General features: G+C 34.8%; 1 protein-coding gene across 4 annotated transcripts in view; it reads left to right on the top strand.

Moving 5' to 3' along the window:
* LOC128179020 (deleted in malignant brain tumors 1 protein-like) overlaps window positions 1-21,638 on the top strand; it is a 39,842-nt gene that overhangs the window by 4,300 nt on the left and 13,904 nt on the right. For 2 of the 4 annotated variants that reach the window (XM_052846484.1, XM_052846483.1), the window contains 13 exons: window positions 7,745-8,119; window positions 9,867-10,024; window positions 11,590-11,764; window positions 12,926-13,264; window positions 15,155-15,475; window positions 15,803-16,105; window positions 16,872-17,195; window positions 17,720-18,022; window positions 18,670-18,826; window positions 19,432-19,589; window positions 19,803-20,156; window positions 20,295-20,606; window positions 20,963-21,283. In XM_052846484.1, the coding sequence (XP_052702444.1) occupies window positions 7,745-8,119; window positions 9,867-10,024; window positions 11,590-11,764; window positions 12,926-13,264; window positions 15,155-15,475; window positions 15,803-16,105; window positions 16,872-17,195; window positions 17,720-18,022; window positions 18,670-18,826; window positions 19,432-19,589; window positions 19,803-20,156; window positions 20,295-20,606; window positions 20,963-21,283 (3,600 nt within the window). Of the gene's footprint in view, window positions 1-7,744; window positions 8,120-9,866; window positions 10,025-11,589; window positions 11,765-11,787; window positions 11,886-12,925; window positions 13,265-15,154; window positions 15,476-15,802; window positions 16,106-16,871; window positions 17,196-17,719; window positions 18,023-18,669; window positions 18,827-19,431; window positions 19,590-19,802; window positions 20,157-20,294; window positions 20,607-20,962; window positions 21,284-21,638 lie in introns of those variants that run through there. The other 2 variants (XM_052846485.1, XM_052846486.1) reach the window with 2 other exon arrangements.

The raw sequence follows: 21,638 nt of genomic DNA, 5'->3' as shown, positions 1-21,638 counted from the left end.
AATGCTTGTGTTGAAATGATTGGCTAACGAGTAAATCTTATAAAAGGGTAAGAATGTGGATCCGGACAAATAGTGTACTTATAGTGTTGTCTGTTTGTTGGACATTATTAAGTGTGTTTTTATTCTGGTACAATGCATTTTCTTTCTATTTTGCTTTTAATAATTGTTCGCGTTTCAATTCATTGTTTCATATATGGTTTTAGCTGCAATAATGTAGCCATCTCCCATTTTTCGTGCGGGCTTTATGTTAATTTCACAGTACACAAATTTTATATGAGGAATGTCCGAATGACTCGATTTGTCTATTTTGAACTGAGTGGTTTAACAAGATAGCACGGGGCCACCTGTATACTTATCTTCCACATATATCTTTTATTGTCTCCCGGGGACAAAGTACTTATGTCCTGTTATTCCTTCTAGCCAGTTGTGAATTCAGACGAAAACAACAAGCCTGCATGTATTAAGATAAAGCGGAGATTTTTGGTCTTTGATAATGGATCTTGATTTGTGTTGCGCAATATGTACGATGTACATGCATTGCACTGTGTCGTCTCTCGTACCAGGCGTAATTAATCAGACACATATCGATTAGGATTTTGTTTATTTATTTACAGAGAATGTACTTGTGTTTACAAAATTGAGTGTAACATTATAGTTTTGCTAAGTTATACTGCATTTAGACTCACCCGTCCCGAAATGGTTATAATTGGTACAGTGTGAACCACCATAATGTTAAGGGTTCGTTCTGTGACATACAGCTAAAAATGGTGCGCCCTCTCTCTCTCTCTCTCAGTCTCTCTCTCATTATAGCACAATACTTACGGTTCATCTTTGACGAACATATAACAGATCTGTACATATAATTCATTTTCAATGTTACCCATCTCATTTCAAAAAGAGTTTAAGAGAAAAATATTATCACAGTGGGAAATGGTTTAATCTTATAATAATTTGGCTATCCAAGCTGTCTTAGAGAGATATTGCGTCGGATGTTTCGAAAGAGCTTTTTTTCAGAGAGTGGTAAACAATAGTCTTTTTGAACTTTGAAGTTCAAAACATGTTCTACAGAAATCCTTTAAAATTCATAATGCATATGTGGAGTGATAAACATTTACGCCATATTCAATATGATTAGTGTGTACGACGTATTTTTTTGTTCAATCTGAAGTCATAAATCAATCAACCAAGATTTTTAGCACAGCTAGGACAGAAATAGAGTGTATATATTTATCTATTTTATTGTGAAGTTTTGTTTTCGATTGAACGGTTCATTACAAATTATAGAATGTTGCTGTCATACTAGTATACAGATTCACTGGACCTATGACTTTAAATAGACCTTTTAATGTAACCCTGACCTCGGAACATGCGATTTGCACTCAACTCACTTCCAATGAAATTGTTACAAAACCTACACTAATCTTGGATGTTTCCTTTACAAGACAATAATACGTATATTGGTAAATAAACGCCAGACTTTACCAAATCAACCAGACCGCAGGCGGCTAAATTAAGTAAACCTTCCAAGCTTATGATATCAATAATGGTGCAAAGGAGTTGTCAGCGTGAATGCACCGTAAAACTTGAGCCAATTTGCATATAGTTTTCTGTAGGCGAAAGTAAGCGTGTTTAAAGGCTTGAATTATAATTATGTTCACCCCCAAGAAAAACACGACTGGCCCTGTGTGTACAATAAGTCAGAGGGATATGTACAGACGAGTGTAGAGTTGTGATGAAATTAAGACAGAACATAAATTAAACGTATTTTACATCAGGGAAAGTTGAATGATGTACCATTGTAAGATTGATTGTGTTTTAAAACAAGAGTTGATACATTTGAATGCAAAAAGATAAAATAAAAAATAGTGGGGTTTTTGGCAGCCTGTTGGGTGTGATAAGTTTCGGTTTTTTAGTTGTTGTTTGCATTTTTTTTGTTATTAATTTGTCTAATCCATTTGCAAGGTGTAAAACTGTTGAATGTTCTGGTTAATTCACAGACAAAATAAAAAATAGAGTAATATACTTTTGAAAATGTAAGTATTGCAAAATATATATGCATTCTAAATACATTAATTTTAGCTTTAAACTGAATGCATATTTGGGGATTGTGTTCAAGCACGATCTGAAGTAATCTAACAGTATACGTTCCACATAACGACTACTACCCTGCCTTGGGGATCCTACACATGTGTGCTCCGATTCAGTTTACCGTTACTTTGTTTATTCACATTATATAAAGAGTTAAATCGTTTTAGCTGGTAATTGTACAAGTTGTATTTTTGTCAAACGATTTTGTAGAAATAGTTATAGAGGTTTTTATGCAAATGTGTAATTATCGCAATAATTAATTTGAATAATAAATTTTCAGAAACGGTTTTCCTTAATCGATCGATTGTGTTGATTTTTCTTCTCTGGTTGTGATCTGCATAATACCTGGAACCGGCTGTTCTTAACTACGCCCCCGTTTAAGGCGGAACAAAGGGCCGTTTGCCCACTATCGTCCAGACTAATATTTGTCATGTCTCATCATCATCATGTGATCAAGCATAGACATTTACGTCATCCATGAAATGCTCCATCGTGCACTAAACATCACGTGGACTGTTTGACCATAGGAATTATTCTGCTAGCCCGAAAATAGTTTCATTGTCCATTGACCACAGCAGAATACTGTCCGAGCATTTTAGGTTGTTTTTTAAATGATCCAATTATTTGTTGAAACATATTAAACTCTTTGAAGCAAAAATCCATCTTTTTTTAAATTTCAAACAACTGTCTGTTTTCTTACATTTGTAAATGTATATGTCATTTAATTTCTTGTTTGTGGTTTACCGTTTTAAATCTAGGTCTTCAGTCATTATTGCACAACACGCCAAAAGCACGAGCCACTCCGATGGGTTTAACATGAATACGCAGGAGTATATAGATACATCAAATCGACAGTTTCATCCTTTTTTTATTTTTTGCATATTAAAAACTTGTCTAGAATATGTTGCAAAAACCATCGTTTCATATCAAAACCATAAGTAGTTGATCTCAGATTGCATACTGGCGTGGAGAACACGTAAAGGAGTGTAAAAGACATATATAGAGAACGACGGGTTTTGTATATATAAAAAATACACTTAATGACCCCGCCCTTTGGTGACGGACAACTATTGCTCAATAACTCCCAATACGTCCCAATCTACCATTGGCCGACCACCGACGAGCAATTTAAGGACATCACGTTACGTTAGTCAGAGAAGAGTTACGATTGGACGGCGATCAATTTAATACAGTACCTATCCATCACTGCATTTGAAGTTATATGTTGGTGGTCAGTCATTTCGATCCCTCCGTAGAGAGTCTAGAAAGATACTCTGCTCTTGGGAAGTCGTCAATCTAACCCTGTGTTTTTAAGTCACGCGAAAAAGTGATTTTTCAATACGGTATTTTTCTGCATCCTGATCATTCAGTAGAAGAGTCATTATACCTATGTTGAAAGATTTCTTAACTTATTTCATTTTGTAAAGCTGAGTTACAGGTAATAGGTCTGTACAAACTCCATATTAGAATACCACGTGATTTGAGGTTTTATGACACATCGATGTATGATAGTTGATAATAACTTATTCCAATGACATTTTGAAAGTGTGCAGGACTTCCTCTATAAGATGCACAGACGTCAGACACAGATGTAGTCATTCTCTGGTGACAACTTCCTTCCTCCTTTGTTCGTATCATTTCGTTATATTGATAACGTCTGTGTTTTGCTTTTGTCTGGACAAAACTAATAAAAAAGAAAAATTAATGAAATGCTGTATTCATATTATCATTCACATTAGTTTTCATAATTCAGTTGTCAATTTTGAAGGTTTGTCGCCACGTGCACCATACAAAAAGTTTACAATGTTGTAAAAATTAAATGCACATGTATATGAATATATATACCTGTAAAGGTATGATTTGTTTTTGTATGGTTACCCCAAAAAGCAGTATTACATAGCGCAGCTCTGTTAAAGGGGCATGGTCACGATTTTGGTCAAAAATTATTTTTTTGATTTTAATGTTTACAATGCTTCAGTAAGGCATTTTTAATAAGCAACCAAAATTTGAGTGTCGTTTGATGAGATATAAGCGAGTTACAGAGCTTACAATTTTTCGCTATGTAAACAAAGCGTTTGTTTACATTTCGAATGTTGAAGTGAATATTCCAGTTTTAGACCTAAAAAAAATGTGTTAATCGTTAGGAACTGTTTATTTATGCTTAAAATGAATAATAAGATAGAGAAACCAGCTATAAAAAGATTTTTACTGGTATATTGAACACATGTAAACAAAAACAGGGCACGAGCCTTGTTTACACGACGAAGAATTGTGAGCCCTGTATCTTGCTTAAAACTCAACGACTGGCACTCAAATTTTATTTTATCATTTGAAATGCCTTCTTGCAGCATTGCAAATAATAACAAGAGGCCAATTGGCCTTAACGGTCACCTGAGTAGCATATATCCCATACACAAACTTGTCATGGAGTCTCATATATGCATCTAATTAATTAGGTTTCATACTGGAGTAAAAAAAATATAAATTTGTAATGACGACCACATTTCAAAAAGAACTGTGAAACCTATTATTTTGGTGAAAAACTAAAAGATCTGGTCTACAAAATCATGAATTCAGTTTTCCTTTCAGGTGTGTGGGAGTAAATAAAATAATTTTTTAGCATTATATGCATTAACATCTATACATCCATTTTGGCCCTGCCCTAGAGTCAAAACCCATCCTTGAGGGGGACATGAAAATTAAAATTTCAGTAGAGGACTTCCTGGTAAACATAATTATTAGTCAGTTTTTTTATACAGATGTGTGAGAATAGAGAAGAAAATTTTTAAACATTATATATTATTAACACTATATTGCTATATTGCCCCCCCCCCCCCTTCATGTCCTGAACCCCTGACCCAGGGGCCATGAATTTCACAATTTAGGTAAAGGAGATTGTGGATATCATAACCATGTATTCAGTTTTTTGCCCACATGTGTGGGAGTAGAAAAGATTTTTTAAGGTTTAATACATTTTTACTATATGGCCATATTGGCCCCACCCTAGAGCCTGAACCCCTGACCCAGGGGTCATGAATTTCACAATTTTGATAGAGGGCCTCATGGACATCATAATCATGCATTTAGTTTTTAACAAATATATATGGGAGTAGAGAAGAAGATTTTCTAAGATTTAATACATTTGTACTAAATGGCCATATTGGCCCCACCCTAGAGCCTGAACCCCTGACCAAGGGGTCATGAATTTCACAATTTAGGTTGAGGGCTTCATGGACATCATTATAATGCATTTAGTTTTCGACAAATATATATGATAGAAGAGAAGAAGATTTTCTAAAATTTAATACATTTTTACTATTTGGCCACATTGGCCCCACCCTAGATCCTGAACCCCTGACTCAGGGGTCATAAATTTCACAATTTTGGTAGAGGGCTTTATGGACATCATAATCATGTATTTAGTTTTTTAAAAATATATATGGTAGTAGAGAAGAAGATTTTCTAAGGTTTAATACATTTTTACTATATGGCCATATTGGCCCCACCCTAGAGCCAGAACCCCTGACCCAGGGGCCATAAATTTCACAATTTTGGTAGAGGGCTTCATGGACAACATAACCATGCAACCAGTTTTTTCCTCACATGCGTGGGAGTAGAGAAGAAGATTTTTGAAAATTTGGCTTTTTTTGCATATTTGGCCCCGCCCGTGGCACCCCAGGGGTGGTAGAGCCATAAATTTCACAATTTAGATTCTTCTTACCATAGAGATGCTTCACACCAAAAATGGTAACGATTGGCTTGGTAGTTTTCAAGAAGAAGTTAAAAATGTAAAATTGTTAACGCACGACGCACGACGCACAGAAGCACGACGACGGACGAAGACCAATTGCAATAGGTCACCTGAGTGACTCAGGTGACCTAAAAACAGAAAAATAAAATTTGACCAAAATCGTGACCATGCCCCTTTAAGGTGCGCCCGGTGGAATACACAGTTCTGACAAAATCATAACTCTAAAGGCACGTTATTCCATTTGTCAGGATCGCCGACATTGTATTTAATAGCTCCATTTTGCCTAACAATACGTGTTAAGATCGTAGTGCTTTCTCAGCTGATAACTTTATCCATGGCACACAAAATTTGAGTCCCTGTATTATTATAAGTACCTTAATTTCATTAGACGTAAGTTAATGAAACTGTTGTAGCTGCTCTATGTCAGCAGGTCAAAGAAATTAAATCACAACATTTATGATATATATGCGCAAGTTAGAGATCAAATGGTTTTAAAAAATATTGTGTGAAACGGGGAGAGAAATTTTCAAAGTATATATGTGGATTTTATTTCATATTATGTTAAATATCCCCATTACCAAGTGCATGTATTTCACAGAGATCTCGATTAGATCTAATATATAGCCTCTGTAACAGAACCGTTTTTGGAAGTTCATAGTCTCGTTCAACTCGACGCTCGGCTGTCTCCGTAAATCCTTGTCGGAGATTTACGGTGTTAGCCGAGCATTTGGTTGAACGAGACTAGAGTTCAATGTTGCTTGGATCCATACAATGTTCGAGAAATATATCTATTACTGATACATAGTTTGATTGAATTAATTTTATCTTTAAATATTATTTAACATGATTCATATGGGGGTTTCTCGACATTCTTGTCGAAAAAGTCCAAAAATTCATATTATAAAAATGTGCGTAATTCAAATTAAAAACTATATGTACTTCATGCAAAATAACATGATTTTAAAATAAATAAACATCGACAAAATCAACTCCCGTCAGTTCTTCAGTACTGTGATTATGTGTTAAAACTTAGCTTTACGGAAGCTTTGGAATAACCGCGAAGTAGTTTTCATCCGTATATGCAGTGCGTCATGGGGCATCGTATTTTAACGTATTTGCGCTTTATGAAACAAACCATAGCCACTGTTTGATTTATATTCGTTTGATTACGCATTCTTGTGAATGAACTAACTGTATTTTTTTAGACTGTGTCTTAGATTTCAAACCACAAACAAAAACATTTTTCCAAACAATCTAGGGGTTTTTTTTGGGGGGGGGGGGGCTTTTGTAATAGCAGATGACACTTTGTTTTTCGCTAAAGTCTAGAAAAGGCCAGTGTTTTTGTTTTTACTTTTAGCCATACGTAAACCAGAACTGAAATATTACATTTGAAGTACATGTAGTTTAATTTGGGTGGGGTGGGGGTGTTATGATGGTAGCGATCGTTGCATAAAAAGTACATGCATGAATCACCAAAGAGGGCATTTTACTGTTTAAATACCATAAAACCGTTTCATTCTTTTGATTTTTTTTTTATTTCCTGAAATAATTATCCAGAATCAACGAATCTGAAAAACATGCCTGTCTCAAAATGCATTTATAGGCATGTATCAAAGTCTATTTTTATACAGTTTGTAAATTGTCCTTTGATAACTTTCATAATTGTAATATGAGTTTAAAATTATAACATTACAAATTAAAGTTGGTAAAGGTCACGATAGGATCATAATGAACGTTGGGCAATTAGATTTAAGTCATCAATATTTTCTTGGTTAAAACTTTAGTGTAACATTCTTCTACCTCTAATCCAAATGGGAAAAGATACAATAAATTTGCCATGGTATTTTGAAGTCTGTGACAGTTGACCATCAGCTGTTACGCCTTACATCGAACTTTTTCTTTCAGATGACTCTCAATGCGAGCAAATCAAACAACCCGAGTGTCTTGGTATTTTCCCCTCTAACTTAACACAATTCCCTAATGATGAATTAGACTTTGAGACTCAAGAGGAAGCGGGATTACAGTTTCATTCCTTTACACCTTTACTTCAAACTCGATGCAGTCCCTATCTTCTGCCTTTCTTGTGCGGTGCTCTGTACCCCCTATGTGTCAATGGCGCAACTGTTCCAATATGTCCGTACCTTTGCGCAATGGCCCGACACGGGTGCGCTCAGAATATGGTTAGATTTGGTTTGGATTGGAAAAAGTCTGTACAATGCCTCGACCTTGACTTTGAAGAACACGACGAGTGTCTAGGGGTCAATGGTATAGAGGATGTAGGTAAGAAACTGTCGTCTGCCTCTGCTTCGCACTGCTTTCGCGGTGAAATGGTTACGCGGGAACCAGCAACCATTTCGTCTTGTTAATTAATAGTAAATTGACATTAGTCAAAGCCTTGGCGTGGTCAAAATGTTGCTAAACGTGCTTTGGGGCGACTGTCTAAAGATATTCGGAGTTATTTCCTTATATCTAATATTTCATTGCTTTCCAGAGCGATATGTTCGCTTATTCTTCAGCGTATTGATGGCTATCTTTTCTTTCATGCCTTAATATGGGCTTCACTGCATAACGTTTAGTATGTTTACTTCATCAGTATTAAGGTGCTTTGGATTACAATTGCTCACAAATCTGACTATTTCGCCGTTTCACTGTAAGGTTTCATACACATCTTTGGTCGTGCAAACATCTATTTACTCTGCAAGATTTTTCCGTCTGTCCTCGAATATGCTACCTTTCGGGCAACATTTGCTAACGAAAATATCACTGCGCATGACGATGAGCTTACTAGATGAAACTTACAAACTTACATGTAACCTCTAGTTAGCTTGACAATTAATTCATGTGTAACAAAAATCATATATGAATACTAGTTTACTTGTAAAATCATTTGTATTATCTTTGTATGTAATGTTAAGTTATATAAGATGTTTAATTGCAATGATTGCTTTGCCGTGATTGATTTCTTTACAAGTATTGGTCATGTGTTTTGTTATAGAAGCTTTTCCATGCAATGCTTCTATAGAACACTATACACAGGAAAGTTAACGCTATATAGTACAAAAATAGGGTTGGAACATACAACAGAATAAAAAGTTTTGAAATGTCATGACCATTTTAAGAATATTCTTACCCTTTGGAGAGAAAAGCCTTTGTATAACATATACCCAGTAGTTAAATTTTCGAATTTAAAAGCTAAAAACTCTGGTCCGTTTGGTTTTCCAAATGAAGGTTTATTAAAATCAAAATGTATCAACTGAAGCAGGTTGGTAACGTGAACAACAAGCCTTCATAGACTCATTATGGTCTTTTTGCTCCAATATACCAGTCATTGAGACCGTTGTGTTTCGATTCTTTAATTGCATTCGTCTTCTTATTCGATGTACATAAGACTAAAATAGTTTCAGACTTTTGGGTAAATTTTATTAGCAAGGTACTATATTTACATTTTCCAGCATCTTTGCCTGTATAACACGTAGGATCTATTTTGTACTATATAACTAATAATACAAATGACGCCAAATTGAGGCGCCAGCGGGGTTTGTTTATTTATATTTAAATATTTAATCGTACGATGGCCTAAAATTATATAAAAATATAAGTAATAAGGAATCATTCCTTGAATATTATGAGGTGATAATTTCGGTCGGGGCGTGATCAAATCTATCAAAAAGCCTTTCTTTTAATAGTATGAGGTGATAATTTCGGTCGGGGCGTACTCAAAGAATGATTCCTTATTCCTTATATAAACGGGTACTGTACTGTATCATCCATGAGTTTCTATCATAAAAAGCTTCCAGTATCAGTTCATGTGACAGAAATTGTCATCATTCAGACATCAACGTGAATGTCCCAAAGCTTGGATACATGCGAACAGTGTGTGTAATACATCGAAATATTCTACTTGTATAAACTAATGAATAATTGTATTAGTTTTTTTGACAAAGTACGACCTACAGTTTGAGAAGTTTAGTTTTCTGTATAAAACCAACATGAATTTACCTATATATGCATTTTAATCCTATTTTAGGGTTGTTTATAAGATTAAAAGTTGGCCAAACCTTATCGAAATCCAAAGGACGTGTAGAGATCTCAAAGGACAATGTCACGTGGGGCACGGTGTGCGACGACTTCTGGGACAATGACGCAGCAACTGTCGTCTGCAGACAAATGGGGTTCCGATGGGGAGTAAGTATAATTGTACCTCATCTCTCGCCTTCACTTTACATGTACATGATTATATAGTCGTAAATGTGTGTCATATGATGATTTGAAACAGTTTAATACAGTAATCTTTTTTTTATTCATAACAATTTTAAACATTAAATGTATATCGTTAAGTGCATTAATTGGTAAAAAGATAGTAAACTTAAAAAAGTAAAAAAAAATTTTTTTCATAATTTCTGTGATACATGTACATCCAATTTTCCATAGAATAAAAAGATATGTAGATGTCTTGTAAAAGACGAAGGAAGTGTTTAAAAAATAAAAGCAGTGAGCGCTTTCGGATTCAAAATAAGTTCCTATTGTTTGTTTCATAAACTTCTATTTACATAACTGGTATTGATCAAGCTTACAAATTAGACAAACCAATTTGCTCGGACCCCCCCCCCCATTCAATTCTTTCCTATAGATTGTCACGCAGAAAACCCTTGCTAAAGGGTTTTTAGAATAAAATGACGTACACTCAAAATATGGCTGAAAATTCTAGCTTTTACAGAAGACTTAACTTCGGTTATTTTTTTTTTTTTGCTCTGGGGTATCTTCTCTGTTTGTCTCAAATAAATATTAAAATAAAAAAAAAAACATACCTCTTTGGTACACAAACAATTTATGAAAACTTTATACATGTACAGTACCATACGGAACATTTATAGCCACAGGACCCAGCAGGCTTTTGATTTTATATGTGTATTCGTTAATTTAAACATTTATTTTTAAGAAAGAAAAAGAAGATCGTAACGATTTTTATAGGTTCATCTTTTCATTTAACACTCCTAAACCTAAACGTCGCAAATATATTATCACGAAACAATCCGGATAAAACTAGGTAGTTTAGTCGGTTTTGTAGTTTATTTGCTTTTCGCGGGAAGTATCAAAATGAAAAGTAGAGCAGAGGTGGAGATAGGCCTGAAAATGAGCAGTGTTAACTTACATTTAAAAGTGTCAGCCAAACAGAATATCAAAACTGTGTATATTTCCAATATTTAGTTGGTGAGCTTGGTTTGACATGTTTGATTCTGAAGATAAAGAAAAAAACCTCACATATCAAGATCGAACTTATTTACGTTACAATTGCTATGAGCCGCATGGCAAGCAAAGTAGAGACTAACGTTTTCTGGGTTGTTTTATATGCCAATCTTTTGATTATTAGTTGTACTTTCTCAAGATATATATTTATCAAATTTCCTAAATTATTCATTATATCGGAGACATAAATAAATGTTATTTATGTCTGATTATATTTCATGAATATCTCTGGGTTCAAACGATGTCCATACAATAGTCTGTGATAGAATGAAAATTAAAATATAAAACAAAATTGTTGTGTATTTCTGAAGTGATTTTGGTTTCAGATTTAAGTTAGTTTTTTCACGAATATTTTTTTACATTTATACAAAGAATGTTTCGCAAATTAATAATTAATCGGCACTGAATCTGGCATGTTTAAAATTATGATATATCGTAACTTAGTGGTATAACATTATATTTATTGATGAAAAATACTGATAGAGATGTTGACATGCTTTTAGATAGGGTACTCCCTAGCCCACTATGGACCAGGTGACTCTGGCCAGCCCATCTATCTGGACGAGGTGGTGTGTGACGGCGATGAAAAGTCCTTGCTAGAGTGTAATTCAAATACCTGGGGGACCCACAACTGTAATCACCAGGAGGACGCAAGTGTCTCATGTTATAATGTAACAGGTAAGCATAGAGGTGCAATTGTCATGACTGTGTTATTTACTTATTATGTCACGTATAACTACATGTACATGTATATATAAGGTTTTAGGATATGCAAGTGTCTCATGTTATAATGTAACAGGTAAGCTTAGAGAGTACAATTATCATGACTGTGTTATTTAATTATTAAGTCAGGTATAAGCTAAGTGTCTCATGTAATAACGTCAAAGGGAGGCTCAGTGGAGGTGTAAGCGTCACAATCAGATTAGTAACAGACCAAGCTACTGCTAGGTGTAACAACATCACAGGTAAGTGCAGAACATGCAAGTATCTTATGATACAATGTCACAGCAAACATCATTTTCTGTCATGATGATACTGGTTTGTGTAATGATGATCTTGGTTTAACAACGATGTAGACAGATCTCTTATGTAACAGGTTAACCACTATGAGAATAACATTGTAGTTGATCATGGATCTTTATTTTTCAACATGAACCATCTAAAGGAGTTTAATTTTAATGATCTTTATGTCAAAGCTTATAAGAGACTAATTGTATCAGATTTCATCAAAGGTAAGCCTAGAGGAGAAGCTTAGAGGAAGGTGTAAGTTTCAATTGATATGTCACAGGTATCTCAGGTGTTACAATGTCTCAGGTTAGCTTGGAGGAAAGTGCAAGTGTTTCATAATGATTTGTAATAGGTAAGCTGAGTTATCAACTTGGGTGTTACATGGTAATAAGTATATGTACTAGAACACCTAAAGGCACAGTTAAGTGTCATAATCTAATATATGAAAAAAAGTATGAACTGTCCCAACTCTGTAAAAACTTACTGCAGATTTCTAATTAAATGCGAGGAATTAATATTCACGTAAAATCGCAAGAGGCACATCTCACATATTTTAAAATCTTGCTTTTATTTTTCAGACAGATGTCTAAATGAGACTATGATAAAAATTTGGGGTTGGCAATTTTATATTTTCGCGATTTGATGCTAAACAGTTAAATCACGGAATTAAGTACTCGCATGATATATATGGAATTTACAGTACTTTAGTTATTCTACAATCCATTAAGCCCTTTTGAGTACATCTCAAAAGCCAGATAAGTTATAATTTTTCCACTGTTTTTCTGTGATCTCCATGTAAATTCTCTACTAGTACGTTTTCTGTATTTCCAGCAAGATTAAATCATGCATCAGACCAAGATAATGTGGGAACAGTGGAAATCAGTGGTATAAAGGGCTGGTCCCAGGTGTGTGATGAAGGCTGGGATGAAACGGATGCCACCGTCCTGTGTAAGGAGCTGGGCTTTGTCCATGGATATGCCATCACTAATGCTGACATTACTAAGGGAGATTTGTCAACCTTCACGGATGCTTTCTGGAAATTTAATTGTACTGGAAATGAAACCACCCTAGCTAACTGCACAAAAGCGGACCATTGGCAGGGTCATTGTACAAATGGAAATCTAGCAGCTGCAGTCTGTCATAAAAAACATAAGGATAAAGTCAATAATAGTAAGTGTACACAGGACACCATAATGTTGTTACAATCTTTTATTCCTCTGTGTGTAATTTCATAAGAATTCCTTAGACGTGAATAATTCTTGTTGTGATCATTTCATATTTGTTTAGTAAGTTTGTCTACAAAGAGTACTGGTATGTTGAATTAGTTACCACAAACCAGTTACCACTGGTGTATATCATGAAAAAAAAATTGCCATGATTGATTAATAAGATTGGTTTACAGTTTCCCAGGGAAAAACATAAACTCTGTCTGTACACAGAAATAAATAAACTACTACCAATGTATGCAATGTAATGCATGAAAATTTCAAGTAGGGCTAATTACATTCTATGATGATGTAAGAACAGTAACTTTAAGCAATCAACTGTGTAAGGGGTTCTTGTTTTAAGATGTCAGAGCAATGTTTATGATATTTGACATTCCGGGTTGAAGAATGTAGGTTAATTGTTGGACAAGTAAAACATTTACTTAATATTATCATTAATGATATGCGTGCTTGTCCTTACCTTATGAATTAAACCATTGCATGTACGACTTGTTGTTCTTGACATAGAATAGATTTCTCAACGATAATTTGTACTGTCTAAAATGTTTAATATTTATTTCAATAGCTCATAACATGCAACAAGTAGTACATGTCATCAATAAGAAGTTGTGTTCAGGAATATCACAGTTTTATCAAAGTTTAACTAATAATGTTTGCTATTATATAATAGAAAATTGATTGGTTTTTGCATTCAGATAGCTTAAATTTTACATCACACCTGTTGGGAGTACATTGCTTTTTGGCTTGAAATGAGTAATTGCAAATGCTGGCATATTACATTTTGGCTATCCAATTATAGTTTTCACAGATATTAAAAGCATGCAAATAATTAATATTTCTTATGCATAGCATAAGTGCAGCAACTTTCCTTTTAAAACTGAAATGTATTTTACTTTAAAAATGTGTGTACATGCACTGGTATATGTACAGAATTATAGCTGGTATGAACGTATATGATGACTAAATCCATGGCTTGTCCATTTGTGAAATGGCCTATCTATTTGTGGATTCTTACTCGGGGCTAATGGATGTACTCTTGATTTCTCTTTTCTAAGTTTATTCACCTATTTTTACTAGTGTTGTTTAACATTCTTTGGTTATGATGAATAAGTGTTGAATAATTAGATTGTGACTTTAAATTTTGCTTTTGCATATTATTGACCATAGTTTTGACTTAAAGATTAGGCATAAGAACATGATACATGTATTAAGAAGTGCTTGTTTATTCATACAACTAAATGTAACAAATGCTTCTTTAAATTAATTCAAAGTATATGAATTATTCATAAATACAAAAGAACCATTAGATTACATCCATAAAGAAAGGGAATGCGTAGAGAATTCATTTATTATGTAGAAAATGGATGTACACAAATAATTGCACTACTAGTAGTGCTAATTAATTCATTTTAAATGACATTAAGTCCAAAATACATTGTATAAAGAGCTGAATAAAATTATGAAATAAAAACAAAGGTTGCATTGTGAATAAAATTGTTGAATGTGGATTGGCGATTCAATTTTTAACTCGGTAAAACCTCTCCATGTCCAAGCCTCGATATAGTAGCTCAAGAAAGGAGAATTTTATGTACTGGTAACTGAATGCCTGCATGCCTTTGAATCTTAAATCTGAAAAAATAGGGCACTCCAACATAGGATATAACTTTTATACCTATTTTTATTGCAACATATATCAACCATTTTAATGTTCTATTTTTTTTTTCGACTTTCATGTTTGATAAATATATTATGATACCCATAATATTTAGATGGTCTAAAAAAGAATGATGCTAAAAAGTTTTTAAAAATTTACATGCAAGTTTGCTTTTTCCAGCCATTGAACTACGAATGATAAATGCAGAGAATGGCAACAAGAAGTGGGGTCGGTTAGAAATCCTCTACCAAGAGGTGTGGGGACACATCTGTGATCGCACCTGGACGGACCAAGCGGCGGATGTGGCCTGCAGACAGCTGGGCTACAAGGGGGGCATAGCGTACGGAACTTATAACACGCCCAGTAAAGTCGCCTGGATCTCTAGTCTTAATTGTACAGGGAAAGAAATCAGAATAGAGAACTGCCCCACTGGGTCCAGGAAACTGTGGGAGCCCAACTTTGGCTGTACTGCTGCCTCTGTGCTCTGTTATGATAAGTCAGGTATTATTTTTTGTAAAGGAAAGGTTGAGTTATATTAATTTATAAAGCTTTGACTTTTCTATTTTAAATAATGGTACAATAGAGATGCTTATTATATGTGACTAATTGCCCTTTTCAAAGAATTGAATTTTGATATGTATTTGAAAGCACAGTAAAATTTCTGATGTAAATATAGTGCAAAGCAAGGAAAGATTATTTAAAGTATATTACAACATATTTCCTTTAGAAATTCAAAGTTAAAAAAACCCCAAAGAAATTGGTGTATATGCAAACTTCATTTTTTAAAATCATGATTTCTTGCATTTCAATTGTGGGTGTGTTTTTCAGCACCAGCTATCTCTATTAGTGGAGGGGGGAGTCAGGGGCGTGTAGAGATCACTTATGACGGGGAGACAGGCTCAATCTGCAACACCTACTGGTCAAAGTATGACGCCCGTGTCCTGTGCAAGTCCAAGGGCTATGTGGATGGAGAGGTACTGAACCCCTCCCCCTCAGACGGGAAAGTGTTCCTAAGCAAGATGCGGTGTGATGGCACTGAGAATTCCATCTTTAGATGTAACAATTCGGGCTGGGACGTGTACGAGACCACGACCTGTGGGGGCCATGCTACAGTCATGTGTTATAAAAACAGTGAGTAGGAGTAGAGGCAATAATTGGCTCGTAACTGTGAGATTGATAGAGAGAAGGAAACATAATGACAACTATTGAAGATAAAATGAATGTGTCGGTCTATTTTTACTACATTACAAAATGACATGGTAATTCAGGTGATATGTCATCTTCAAAGCAAAATTATTTTCTTTCCTTTTCCCTTTTAACTTAAATAAAGTTGATAATAGCTTAACTAGAGTGACAGTGAGTCCATATCAGTTATTCATATACATGTAGGTATTGATATACAATTTAAGGTGATATGGGGCACCTCCATACATACTTCCTATCAAAATAAACAAAAAAAAAATGAGTATAATTTAATAATTGTCCCCCCCCCCCCCCCCAAAAAAAAATGTTCCCTTACAGTATTATGCAATGGGTTAATAATTTTTACATTTTCAAAACCTTTAGGACATATTTTATGGTCAAATATTGTTAAATTTGAAAATTTCAAATCGCTGAAAGAATTTTGATCATTATATTGATCATTCTGTTATCCACTTTGATATTTGTCAGGCGTCTTATACCACCTTAACAAATACTGAATATTGCATTTTATGAAAACAATTTGTATCTTTAAATCCCTACATTTTAGAAAATTTTAGAAAATGAGCATCAGTGAAAAAGGAAAGAAAAGATTAATTTCCTAGAATATTCCAGAGGATAAGAATTTGATGATCCTGTACTTGACAGTGAAGTTTTTTAAGTTTTTTAATACTTTGAATATATCTTTTTTCTTCAGTCAGATTGTCCAGCAGTTTAAACACAAGGACCCATGGAATTGTAGAAATCCTTCTTCACAACACCTGGTATGCACTGTGTGGGGCAGGATTCAATGACATCAATGCCAGGGTGGTTTGCAAGGAGATTGGGGGGTTCACCAACGGCACAAAGCTTCCCGTCGGAGCGTTTGGGAAATACTACGGACAGACCACCATGCCAGACCTGATCTGTAAAGGGAACGAAACAACGGTGATGGATTGTAACTTTGATCCTCTCAAAAGTTGTAGTAACCAGCATTATGGCTACGCTTCTGTCAGCTGTTATAATGGGAGTGCAGAAGAAGGTACTTACACAAAAGTTTCACTAACATGTATGCTTATAACTGAATGAATAAATATACATGTACTAGTTTGCCGAAGTTTAGCATCTCCTTTATGACTGGTTTTTTAAAGAGTAACAGACTCAGGATACTTTTATTAGCAATCAAGGCTTCATCACATTTCGTAAATGCAGTTACTTTGATTTTGAAGGTGTATTTTCTTTTGATTGACATGTTGTCAAATGGATTTTTCCCACTGTGAAATGTATTATTTCAAATATTGAATTTGATTGACGTGGGGATACCATGATTAGTTGGTTTCCTGTTTCATAAAGGAAAATTTTGCAATGAGCACTTGTATATTGTCATATGTATATATATATATGAAAACAAAAAAGCATAAATATTAATTATAGGTATTTGATATTGTTCTATGGCCCTGTGAAACTTGATCAAAACTTGATAACACACAAATTAAAATAATGTTACACTTTTAAGGGAGAAAGTGATATGACTGTTAAAAGTTGAGATCTTTTTATTTTTTGCAGATCAGTTCAGTTTAAGAGATAATAAATACGGTGTTGTACAGTTAAGAAGGTATGGAATTATTGGAGAATTCTGTGATTCTTTTTGGACTGACAAGAACTCTGACGTTCTCTGTCGCCAGCTGGGATTCGGAGGTGGAAAGGCAGCTTTTTACAGTCGAATCAACAAAAAACAAATAACCGCTCCTTATCTAGGAAGTTTTGATTGCAATGGGACAGAGAAAAGCCTGTCGCAATGCACAGAGAGAGATCCATTTATCTGTTATTCCTCTCTGGCTGCAGGAGCAGTTTGTTACCTTTATCAAGGTGTGTCCATTTTATGCTATTGTGTCGTATTCCAGCAAATGATGTGTACACTCTACTTTGACTTGCAAAATAAATTCAGACTAAACATTGAATTTCATGTAGTATCCATTTATGTTTTAAGAAATAAGCTAAATCATATATGTTTTAATACTTGTTGAACAATCAATTTCTGCAAAGCATTTTACAGTACCTACAATGTAATTTTAACAATCCTATCTTATCCTATCATGTATCAATCCTATTATATCATGTGTGTATACTGTTCTATCATGCATTAATTCTATCATATCATGCTTTAATCCTATTCTATCATTTATCGCGTAAGAAAATAACATTGCGGATACTGCACATGCTCATTTTTATGTATTTCTATTCATATGTACTTGATTAAGCAGATCGTAGCTGCATCCCAACAAAAATGCTAAATAGAAACACAGACATAGAATGCACTGACATACAATATATGGTATCCAAAGCTTGTACAGACACATCAGTTATTGAATTGTTGTAGTCTGTGTTGGTTTTGATATGGTGAAAATAAATGTTACCAGCGTAAAAGTAAAATGAAAATGTAGCAAACCTAGCTTGATGTTTTTATTTTTTCAGTCCTAGATTTGTTTGTATAACTGTTTTGTTTTGCATTAAAGCTCCTCAAGTAAAGTTACAAGATGGCGGAGTGAACTTTGGTCGTGTTGTGATATCGGTTGACAATGAAGAGAGCACGGTGTGTGACACGACTTGGTCTCAGTCGGAGGCGAGTGTGGTCTGTAAGGAACTGGGATTTGTCAGCGGAGAAAGCTACAAGTAATAATTAAATTAATCATCATAGGAAATTAACAACATGCAATAACAGGCATACCTCTCTGAACTAAGAAATTTAGTACATGAATTTAGACTACTTTTGTCTTTTAATGTTTTGCATTGTTTGCATGAGTTTGCTTTTAAATATTATGTGAAAATGACTTGAATTTTCAAAATGTCTCATGTAATTTCATAAATTTAACACAAGAACTGTGGACTTAATTTTATGTAAAATATAATACATTATATTCATGGAAAGTCAACATGGCTCTTTAGATACAGAATTCTACATGTTCTTTTTTGGCTTTTTTTTTGCAATTTAACTTATATGCAGGTTAATCTTAATTTGACAGCTAGCATATGATCAATTTAAAGATCTTTAATTTTAATGGCATCAAAATTTGTTCAATATACGTGACCTAGGAAAAAATCTGCATCTGTAATTTTGTATGTGTTTGTGAATCAGATTCAGTCTTATATAAATTTAATTTTTGGATCTGTTACCCAAGTAGATAAATTGGACCAAAAACATCAAATTTTAGTTAGTTAGAATCACATAAGTTTGACTGTTATGTGAGTCACTATGTAGATGGCTGGTGTCTTTTCAGTGTGCCTCCAGGGACTGGGGATGTGAAGCTGTCCAATGTGTGGTGTACTGGGCTGGAGAAGTCTTTACTGGACTGTGACAGCCTGGGCTGGGGGAGGGTCACCAGCTCCAACTGTCTCAACCACCAGAACGATGTCGGAGTCTACTGCTTCCAGAACGGTCGGTAGTTCAAATCTCTTAAGTACTCCACACTCTCTCTACATTCTGATTTTTGTATTACAATTTATTACCTGTATATAAATTGTTAATATTATAAAGTCAAATTCAATGCAGGTGTTTATCTTGGTACCCTTGGCTCCCAATCACATTCATGTTTCTATATTCATAAAGCATATAGATTAATATTTTATATCGCTCAAAATTTGGTTGCAGTTCGCGTCGTTGGCGGTGTTAAGAATTCATACTTTATGACGGGTCGTGTGGAGGTACGTCAGGAAGCGACGGGACAGGACTGGCGGACGGTGTGTGCGGACGGAATAAACCAGGCGGAGGCCAACGTGATCTGTCGTGAGGTGCACTACGACCGGGCCATCATGCTGGCCCCGAGTTTCTTTGGTTCTCTGACGATCAGTCAAGTCAGTAAATACATAGCAGACATTAAATGTAAGGGAAATGAAACCAGCATTACAGACTGTGCAATAACCACAGAGTTGGAGGGAAAATGCAGCATTGCTCACTATAACTATGCCAGTGTCCTCTGTGTGAAGAACAGCGACAAAGATCAATGTAAGATCCATTTTAAATGTATTCTGATGTACATAAATTACTGAATTGATTTAATTTTATACTTGATCACTTTCTCTTGTATGTGAAATACTTATAACAACTACTTTAATCCTACTAATCTTTCTGTTTTTTATAAAGCATTTACAGTAAAGCTTTCTCAGAAATACCACGGTGCTGTGATGATTAATCAGTTTGGTCAAGATGGGACAGTTTGTGTGGATGGCTGGGATGAGAGAGAGGCTAATGTCACTTGCCGTCAGTTTGGATATCGCGGAGGTGTGGTTCTGGGTCCACAGGAAGTGTTCACACGTCGACAACCTGTCTGGTTCTCAGAGTTTAACTGCACTGGAGAGGAGAGTAAGCTACAGGACTGTCCCAGGACTACCAAAGTCTCCCTCCAATGTGTGCGGTCCATCAAAGACGCTGGAGTTCTTTGTTATAATAGTACAGGTAGATGAGGTTTTTGTTTATTCTTGTATATCAGAAATTATCCTCAGGCTTTAAGTTTTTTTTATTTTAGATCTTCACTGTTGAATCATTGATAATGATGGTGGATCAGTTTTCACGGTGTTCATGATTATCTGTCATCCACAAATAAGCTTTCTTAAGGGATTGCTCAAAAGAATGAATTCATGCATGCATTGTGTTCGTAAGAACCTGTAATCCGCAAAAATTTGGCCCCTACATATTTTAATGGTTCTACAATGATATTAAATTAATTGATTTTTGTAAACTATGGAATGCATTTTATCTATTGCTATGTCTGTCATTCAGGACATAAAATCTATACAACTTTTGTTTTTTAGGAGTGCAGGTCAGACTAAATGGTCCAAAAGATTACTTTGGAACTGTAGAAGTTGTCAAAGATGGGCAGGTGGGAACTGTTTGTGATTATGACTGGACAAAGAATGATGCCAGGGTGTTGTGTCGGGAGCTGAACTTCCCAGATGGACGGCCATATAAGCGGTCTTTTTATGGAGCAGGCAAGGGGTCGGTGGTCCTGTCTGGGTTTTTCTGTGATGGCAAGGAGGACAGACTGTTGGACTGCTCCAGTAGGGGCTGGTACAATGTGCAGAGTTACTGTAACAGCCATCAGAATGACGCCAGTGTATACTGCTATAGGAGAGGTCAGTTTGGACAACTTGATCAGTTCTGATATTTATAGATTCTGAAGTGAAATGCAAACATTTTAATGATTCAGAGATACTGTAAACGTATATTACATTTGGCTGTGTACTTTATCTATTAGCATTTCTTTTAATTAAAGTACATAGCCAAATGTTATGAGTAATGAATAATGCACTAAATCAGATTTGAGTGACGTTAACATGTTGAAATATCAATTTTGGACAAATATAAGCTAAATTAATGCTTTTACAATAACCCTTAACTTACAATTGATATTGAAATTTTTAATTATTTAAAATGAGTTTCTGTCTAAAAGTGCATAATTGATGAAAACAGTGAATGTTGAAACAAATT

This window comes from Crassostrea angulata, chromosome 3 (genome assembly GCF_025612915.1).
Source record: "Crassostrea angulata isolate pt1a10 chromosome 3, ASM2561291v2, whole genome shotgun sequence".
NCBI lineage: Eukaryota > Metazoa > Mollusca > Bivalvia > Ostreida > Ostreidae > Magallana > Magallana angulata.
This window is presented reverse-complemented; position numbering and strand designations above follow the sequence as displayed.